Source organism: Chanodichthys erythropterus, chromosome 19 (genome assembly GCF_024489055.1).
Source record: "Chanodichthys erythropterus isolate Z2021 chromosome 19, ASM2448905v1, whole genome shotgun sequence".
In the NCBI taxonomy this organism is placed as follows: Eukaryota; Metazoa; Chordata; class Actinopteri; order Cypriniformes; family Xenocyprididae; genus Chanodichthys; species Chanodichthys erythropterus.
Genome location: NC_090239.1, coordinates 19,098,616 through 19,107,595, shown reverse-complemented (window position 1 = coordinate 19,107,595; position 8,980 = coordinate 19,098,616). Strand labels below are relative to the sequence as shown.

Here is an 8,980-nt window from a genome sequence, read left to right as displayed (position 1 = left end):
ATTGATCTACTGATCTGCTTACATCAACAACATCGCTCTGGGTTATGAATTATTTTGACCCAATCGTGACACCAAAACTAAAGCCATCTAGACTTTGATCACAGGCCTTTTTACAGTTTATGCAATGCCTGCTGAAAGCAAACACCCTCAAACAGGGATGCATTATTTAAATTTGAAAATTTAAAACTTCATAGCCTAGTTAAATTTCCTGAGCGCAATACATAAAAACATGAGGATAAAATGGAATCTTGTTGTTGAGCTGAGCTATATACTTCTAATGTTTTTCCCCTGACTACTTTTACTATTAAGTAAAAACTATTTCCAATGGTAATGTAAAGTCATCACTCGGCGATACTGCCCGGCAACATTGCTCAAAAAGTTGCCCCATGTATCACCACCTTAAAGGGATGGTTCACCCAAAAATGAAAATTTGATGTTTATCTGCTTACCTCCAGAGCATCCAAGATGTAAGTGACTTTGTTCCTTCAGTAGAACACAAATGATGATTTTTAACTCCAACCGTTGCGGTCTGTCAGTCGTATAATGCATGTCAATGGGAACTCCATCTATAAGAGTAAAAAAAAACATGCACAGACAAATCCAAATTAAACCCTGCAGCTCGTGACGACACATTGATGTCATGAATGCACTCTGATGCCGGAAGTGATCGCTCGCACTTATTGACATACACGCAAGAGATCACTTCCAGCATCAGAATGCGTTTTTTAGACCTCACACACCGGATACTCAAGGCAGTTGGACATAGTAGAGTATTAGAGGTAAAAATGAACTATCCCTTTAAGGTGTGTTTAACTGCGCAGACCAATCGGTGAATGATAACAAAGTACCACAAGAGCGATTAGAGACCAGACTGTGATCACGGTACTGTAATGTCATACAGCCTTCGGTTTGCGCAGCGCCGCTTCAAGTCGAACACATATAGGCAACTGACAGGGCTGGTCATGTGATTTCAAAATGGCTGCACCCATGAGTGGGTATCCTGCTCCGTGTAGAATAAAAAAAAGCTTTTTCTACAAGACTAATATGAGCCTTTGTCTCATTTAAGTGTACATCATTTTAATGACACTGCCCCAAAGTGCTATTAATTTTCAGCAAATAAATAGCCTAAATAAATAAGCCTATAGCTTTAAACGTCAGATATGTAACAACACTTAAATTAATCCGATCTCCGTCTAAACGCGATAAACACGTTAAAAATGTCCGAAAACTGAACTGAAAGTTTTTTTTTCGACTACCCGGGAGATCTACAGTAGTGGCATTAAACACATTGGGAACATGGAACTTGTCCAAGAAGTCTTCGAAATGCCCGCCCCCGATTCCGTCCTGACCAAACGCGCTTCCAGCAGCGCGAGACTGACACGGAGCTTCACACTGACCGCTGCCTCTCAAACAGAAGACTGTACAAAAGAGTAAAGTTTCATGGGGGACTGCTGGATCTTACCTTTCGTTGAGATAAATATTATTATTGCGTTTTGAGTCATGATTAATTTGTATTCTTCAACCCACGAGGTGAGTTGTTTGGATTTACTCCTGAATTGTCAGATTATTTTTGTCTCAGCATTTTGAATTCTCAACTCAACTCAATTCGCGTACTATTAACAGCGTAACTAGTGTTCATTTAGTCAATAAGAAGGCTATGGGATAAATACAGAATCAGACTAGTCGTGTGTTATTGTGTGCATGACGGAGGAAACCTAATCTGTGCTGCTGTAAAATTAGTATGCGCGCGCCACTGCATACTTACAGTTCATCCCCCTTATGAGCGGCATTCAATTTATGATTTTGATTAATTTAATTATTTATGATAAATTAAGTTTACTTAATCATATACTTTAGATAATAAACTTGATTCAAGGTTTTGTTTTAGATCAACAAAACATGCACTTTCTGTGCAACTTTTATATATTAAACAGTTCCCTTAACAGTGAAGAGCTAGTGAAAAAACTAGGATGACATTAAGCAATAAAATCCAAAGTTCACAAATGACTAGATCAATAAACTGATATGAAAACTGCTTCAGCAACATTTTAGTACAGCAACATTGATCTGTCCTTGTCCTATATATTCAGTTAATGTTAGGTTGAAAATTAAAATGAAAATTTCCTTTCATTTCAGGGTATTAGTTAACTAGTTTTCATCATTGTGCCTTTAACTTTTTGTATTAGTTTAGATTAGTACACCGATCAGCATTTAGATTTCTGATCAAATTAAAGTGAAAGAAGTGTAAATAAGATAATAAAGAAAATAAAGACACGAGTAAGACAGACCCAGCCAGTTGCTGTATATTTTCACACATAAAACCATCATGGTATTTTCCATTATGGACTCACTCTGCCAGACGGTCATGCTGAGTGCTTTGAGTAAAAATAGGGTATGTTCAGATGATTAAATGAGTATATTTGCAATCATGATTTACACCTAGGCAGCCCTTTTTTTCTTTAGGCCACATGAGATGCCAGAAAAAAAGTGGAGGTCATTGGGTGAAAAGGAAAAATGAGGCCTTATCTTCAATGTTTGTTCACCTAGTTAGCTAAGTTATAAAGTAGCCTAGCTGAGCAAGATTTAGTTTTGGGGAAAAGGTGAATTGTATTAAGAAACACTTCCATTCACAATTTTTCAGTTTAAAAGATCAAAAAATATTCAGTCAGTGTGACTGATGTTCATATCACTTATTTTTATGACATCATGTGAATGTGCAGTGGATGGCTGCTAAAATCAAGTGCTTTTAAGATCAGACAGATCCACTTTAATGCCCACATGAAAGAAGTCCGAAAGTCCCACAGAAAGAAAGAAGAGGAAAACCCCCAAACATGTTTCCAATCTGGGATGTGGGTACTGTGCTGGATGTCTGTAATAGACAGAGATGTTTCCCCCAGGAATGCATTCACACACACGGGTTCTATTAGACTGCGGTTTACGGGTTGACGTGTGCATCTCCTTCTTTGAAACAATGCACAGCCAGTTTCACAGACATAATTGCATTGTTTGCATCCACTAGAAGCAGCTGCAAGAATTATGAGACAGTGTGTTTTGGTTTATTGCCGTTTGTCATGTCAAGAGTCAACAGCAGCCCTGCTGAATGTCAGTGTACTAGTTGGTTATGTTATGTTTAGCACATTACATGGTATATGCCACCAACCATTCCCATTTCTCAAACTAAGCTTTCTATTTTAATATACTTTAAAATGTAATTTATTCCTGTGATGGCAAAGCTCAATTTTCCTCAGTTATTACTTCAGTCTTCAGTGTCACATGAGCAGAAATCATTGATATGTTGATATGTCAAACTTTTGACTGGTAGTGTAATTTATTTTTTAATATTATATATTTTTAAACAAAGACACATAGTAATATAAATAAACACTATATAAAATGTTACATACACTATTTCTAGGTCATTAATAAACAAATTTCAGTCAGGGCCACTTAAGTTTTTTTATTGGCATATTTTGCTAAAGTTACAATTTGGCAGTATGGCTCTGTTCTAAATTCCCCGTCCTTTTCATGAGCTCCATGAAAGCCAAGACCGGGAACAGCAGCAGCTTCTGGGGACAACCTCCCATTTTTTAACTGGGACAGCAGCAGAAAATCCCCCTATTGAGAACAGAGCATGCATCAATGACAACAGAATGACACTGATTAAGTTAGACACAAGTTTAAGGAGGAGCTGGGGAGGAGGTGGGTTGCAAAGCAGCATGCAGTGGTGGAAGCAGCCAAGCAAGCAGAGAGACGAAAGCTGCGTTTAAGTAATGCGCCTTATTTTAGAGTTGCCAATGGAGTCCATAGAAATTAGATCAGCTGATATGGGTGGGTTTGGAATTTGCGAATCATCTGATAGCGGAGCTTGACTACGAGGCCTGCCCGAACTAATGCAGAATGCTTGATTTGTGTTAACAAAAGGTCAGAAAAAAACAAAAGCTAAGACATTCTGAAATTCATGTTATTTTTTTATTCAGGATTCAACTATTGGTCATAGACTTTCAGTCTGCTTTGATCCTGATCTTTGTTACATATCCACCTGTTTCCCTCTCTCATACAGGACGTTTGTTGATTTTACAAGAACCCCTTCAACCTGGGACTTCTGAGTGGACTAAAGCCAGCAGAGGGGGATTCGGGGTGAAGGAAGAGACGAGGGATTAGGGGCTAATCCTGGACATGACCAATCCTTAAGGAGCCTCCGTCAAGCCGTACTATTGCCCAGATTATTACATTTAATTTATTGCCTTTTAAAGACACTTTATCTCCCTTGGGGGATTCCTGGCGAGTGGGCCGCTGGATTTGAGTATATTTAAAAACAAAGGATCAGGAACTGAGGCCAGTGGGAGTAGAGGAGCATGAGGAGAGTATACATGCAGGGATAAAGCAACAAACCTCCCTGCCGCCTCATACTCCAGCAGGGTGCAGGTCAGAGGTCACTGAATAAACTTGGATTGGGAATGTATGCGGTCACATTGATTACACAAAACTGATTAAGGTATGTTGCTTCTGTAAGTTTTCAGTAGTACAGCTGATTATTTGATTTTTAGACCTGACGCTAATCAGGTAAAGGGTGACCATGTGTCTTATCACACATGGTGAGATTTAGTGGCATTTTAGCGTGAAATGTGCAACACAGCCAAAGCAAAGCTTGTCTTGGTTTGATGGAATGAGACTTGAGACTTCACACATTTAAAATGATTCTCATTATTTTAAATACACTTAAGCACAAATTAAAAGTCTGAGCTGACCCCAATGCTAAAAAAGATCAAATAAACTACTAATGAACTCAGACTAATTGTGGGTGGTCCTTAAAAATAGTTTTCTTTTTTTTTTTTATTAAATTAAATTATTATTATTTTTTAACTATTGAATTTTTTCTTTTCTTTTTTTTATAAATAAATAATTAATTATTTTATTTTGTATTCATTTTCTTATTTATTTTTTTAGGTTCGTTTTCGATATGAAAAAATGAGAGAAAGTATATTTTAATAAAAATTTGGGCTTCTTTTTTCAAATTTCATGTCATTGTGAAATGTACACTCAGGCCCGGTTTCACAGACAGGGTTTAGGCTAAGCCAGGATTAGGCTTTATTTCAATTAAGGTATTTAAGTAGCTTTTATAAACATACCCTAGAAAACAACATTACTGGTGTGCATCTTGAGACAAAACAACGGCTCTTGACATTTTTTAAGATATGTCAGTGCAAGTTACTTTCAGTTAAAGCAGCTCAAACATGCATTTTAGTCTAGGACTAGCTTAATCCTTGACTGTGAAACCGGGGGTCAGTGTCTGGGAAAATGCTCTGGTAAATACACATACTTTTGTAACTGGATACCCTTAAAGTGAACAACTGAAATACTGTAGAGTGCAAGTGAGTGACTGAGGAGTCAAAGCTGAATTTAGGCATTTAAAGGGCACTACACACAATAATAAAATAAAAGACTCATTAAAAACTTTCAGAGCAAAAGGTGATAATTAATGTTGCATGTCTGTGCCAAAATCTCATACTACAAACATTACATCAGTTTCTTTTTAGGAATTGAATTGTTTACAGATATATTTTGTTAACATTTGGATCTTCCAGAGCATGTAGCAGCAGATTCTCTGGGCCTTACTAAAGAAGGAGCACAAGGTTTCAGTCCTAAACCACAAAGATATCTGCAGCCAGAGCTGAATTTATTTCTGAACTGATTTTTTTTCAGAAACACAAACCCAGAACAACTGTGAAGCCCAGAATCTTTGACCACATATGCAGCAGAGGTTTTCAGGAATTGGAGTCATGCACATTTTCAGCTCACATTTATCTTCACCGAATCTTTCTGGATATGAACAAAGACCGATGGCCAAAATGGGACATAGCTGAATGTGTGTGCCTTTTGAGAAACTGTGAAAAGAAACTTTCCACTCAACTGCGGTTTTTATTCTTTTGAGATTTTTTGAAGCTTGAACAGCGATACGTGTATAATTTGCTTTCTTACATTGTTCTCACCATTTTTAAAAAATAATTTTTGTGGAGTTTTTTTTTTTTACTGGCTCTGGAAACCTCTGGATTTTTACCTGGAAAAGTCATGAACTTGGGCAAGTTGTCTGGCCTGAAGGGCCTGGTTTCCCACTCCTCAGGAAAGCGTCGTTTTAAAGGTGACCTCACCCCGGACATGATCAGTCCCCCATTGGGCGACTTCCGCCACACCATGCACGTGGGCCGTGGAGGGGACGTGTTTGGGGACACCTCGTTCCTCAGCAATCATGGTGGAGCAGGAAATAACGCAGATGGAGACTCCTCCTCCACTTCAGAGAAGAATGAGGGATTCTTCTCCCGCACGCTTCGCCATGTCCGCAAGACCCCCGACAGGCACCGCGGCGGATCCAAGGATCTTTCACCCCCACCTCCACCCATTTCTCCAATCATAAAGAATGCCATTTCCCTACCCCGGCTGGACGTGGACTCACCCAACGGCTGTCCTGTGAAAGTGCTTTTTCCCAGTTCACCCAAAACACCAGAGAACTCCACATGCTTATATGGTGAGTCCGTCAGTGTTCACACTCAGATTCAAATTCAGAAGTGAATCCCATAAATTACGAGCATTTTGTGTGTGTACAGAATACAGAAGTCACTCCTGAAATGGTTGAATCAGCAGGGATGATTGAAGATACTACAATCAGTTTTCAAACAATGAAGGAATTTTAAATTCAAGATCTGGGTTTAGAATGAAAATGAATGAAATCCTAAAAATATATGTGTATATATATATAATATATGGAAAAATCATGAGCGTTTCATTATGTATTTTTTGTTTTTCTAATTTTACTCCTTTGTATAATATTTCATTTTCCAGATATTGCTGTTTGGGGGGTAACTTGTCTGCAAATCATTGTGAAACATTGTATCCAAAGACATTTGTTCAATTATAAATAAAATCATTTTAATTTATAAATTTAATAAATAATAAAAATTTATAAAAATATATTAAGCAGCACAACTGTTTTCAACATTGATAGAAGTAACATTACTTGAGCACAAAATCAGCATATTAGAATGATTTCTGAAGGATCATGTGACACCTAGAGTCATGTCTACATTAGCCGTATGTCTCATGCATGTTTTGTCTAAATTAAATATGTTTACTAGCTTTCTGTCCTTTAGGAAAACATGAGGCAGATCAAACAGAAAGTGTCTGATAAACCATCTAAACACCTGTGGCAATTCCAGACTTCTTTTTAGACCCAGACATTACAGTTCAGCGATCAGCGTCTGCCTCACCCATTCAAATACCTCAAACATGCCTCACTGGCTTCTCTGCAGGAGAGCCTGTTCAAAAACAAAACCCCCACATGCTCATAAACACTCACCAAACTCACACCCAAACAGTCTGATGTTTATCCTGAGTTTAATTATCAATATATGGAAAGTATTAGTATGCAAATTAAGTGTTTAAATTAGCTTACTGCATGACTCACCATCGGACTGAACGCTAATTTTGTTCTGACCAGGGGCTATGAATGAGATGTTTTAGTGCTGAGCGCACATCCTGTTCTAGAGCCCTGTTTTCAATCATGTGAAGAGTTTCTGTATCCATATAATGTACAACTATCCCATAATTTGTCATTTTTCTTTCTGAGCCAAGTGTGCACTTCTGCAAAGCTTTATATTGTCAGACACAGAAATCTTTAAGGGATAGTTCACCTAAAAACGAAAATTCTGTTATCATTTACTGAAACACTTGAGTCATTAGGGTGAGTAAATAATGGCAAACTTTTAATTTTTTGGATGAACTATCCCTTTTTGGCCATCTCGTCCAACCACATGGCAGAGATGATTTGCTACTTTTGCTTATGCTGCAGTCCAGAACCACTAAATGTAATGTGTAGGTTCTCACTGCCCTCTGTTGGTCAAACTCATAAGCAATATCAAATTTGTTTTTCTTTCTTTGTTTTACAGGTTTGGAGTCTGGCTTTGTGACCTTGCCGAGACTGTCACGCACTGAGCGTCCAGCCCAGAGCAGCTCTCCCCCAGCCTGCCCTCCTGAAATCCATAGAGGCTCGCTCACAGACACGGATATCCCGTCCTTCCCCTGTTCAGACTCCGTCAGTCCTTCTGACTCCATGAACTCTTTCACCCTTGATCTGGGCCCTTCCCTCATGTCTGAAGTCTTTGCCATGATTGACAGCCCTGTGTGTGAAATAGCCAGTCCCATCAGTGAAAAGTTACCGTCCACCGATAATAACTCTGAAGTGGACTCGGACGCAACCACGTCCTTGGTGGACTCTCTCCTGAGAGAAGACGATGACGGTAGGACGCGGTTGTATGGAGGAGAGTGGAAGCATTTAGACTTTGTGAATGGTGAGTCACCCAAAAAATCCATGCTGGGGGATCGGATGCACTCCTTCACTGTTGAGGATCACGGCATGGAGCCGGAGAGTTTCCAGAGGGCTGCTGATGTGCTGGCACGTCATTATGGGAGTAGAGGACTCAGGAATACAAACACCAACAACTCTCACAGGAGAGGACCGTACAACTATGCTGATGAGGAGGATGAGATCAAAGTCTAACACTACGAGATGCCTAAAGTCCAAATCACACAGCACTTTTAAAGGGATAGTTCAGCCAAAAAATGAAAATTCTGTCATTATTTATCCACCCTCATGTTATTCCAAACCCATTTCTTTCTTCTGTGGAACACAAAAGGCCACTCTTTTCGTTATAATGGAAGTGAATTAGGACTGGCCCTGTCAAGCTCCATAATCCTAAAAAGCACAATACAGTTATCATAAAAGTAGATTAAATGACTTGTGTGATATATATTCCTAGTTTCTGAAGCCAATTTACTGCATGATGTGATAAAGCGGCAACAGTTCCTGGTCAGTTCAATTTGTGAACAAATCATTCAAACTGGTTTTCTGAAAAGGATCAATTTAATCATTGAAAAGATCAGACTTAAATAATTTGTCCATGAATCCGGCATTGCTACTTCCAATATG

The 8,980-nt window shown here is 38.7% G+C and overlaps 1 protein-coding gene across 3 annotated transcripts; it reads left to right on the top strand.

The window, feature by feature from the left end:
- The first annotated feature begins 1,373 nt into the window (after window positions 1-1,373).
- On the top strand, window positions 1,374-8,937 carry cdc42ep1a (CDC42 effector protein (Rho GTPase binding) 1a). 3 transcript variants are annotated; one of them, XM_067369054.1, is made up of 4 exons: window positions 1,374-1,530; window positions 4,061-4,495; window positions 5,704-6,523; window positions 7,941-8,937. In XM_067369054.1, the coding sequence occupies exons 3-4, from the start codon at window positions 6,070-6,072 to the stop codon at window positions 8,549-8,551; spliced, it is 1,065 nt and encodes a 354-aa protein (XP_067225155.1). In that variant the 5' UTR covers window positions 1,374-1,530; window positions 4,061-4,495; window positions 5,704-6,069; the 3' UTR covers window positions 8,552-8,937. The 3 variants fall into 3 exon arrangements, with proteins under 3 accessions (XP_067225155.1, XP_067225156.1, XP_067225157.1); XM_067369055.1 differs by having other exon boundaries at window positions 5,586-6,523; XM_067369056.1 differs by lacking the exon at window positions 1,374-1,530 and adding an exon at window positions 3,790-3,921.
- Window positions 8,938-8,980: the final 43 nt, after the last annotated feature.

Bases quoted from the DNA above. Each gene is read 5' to 3' on its own strand.
- cdc42ep1a (XM_067369054.1), top strand. From the start codon at position 6,070: ATGAACTTGGGCAAGTTGTCTGGCCTGAAGGGCCTGGTTTCCCACTCC. The intron at 6,524-7,940 runs GTGAGTCCGTCA...TTTGTTTTACAG, and splicing joins GAACTCCACATGCTTATATG to GTTTGGAGTCTGGCTTTGTG.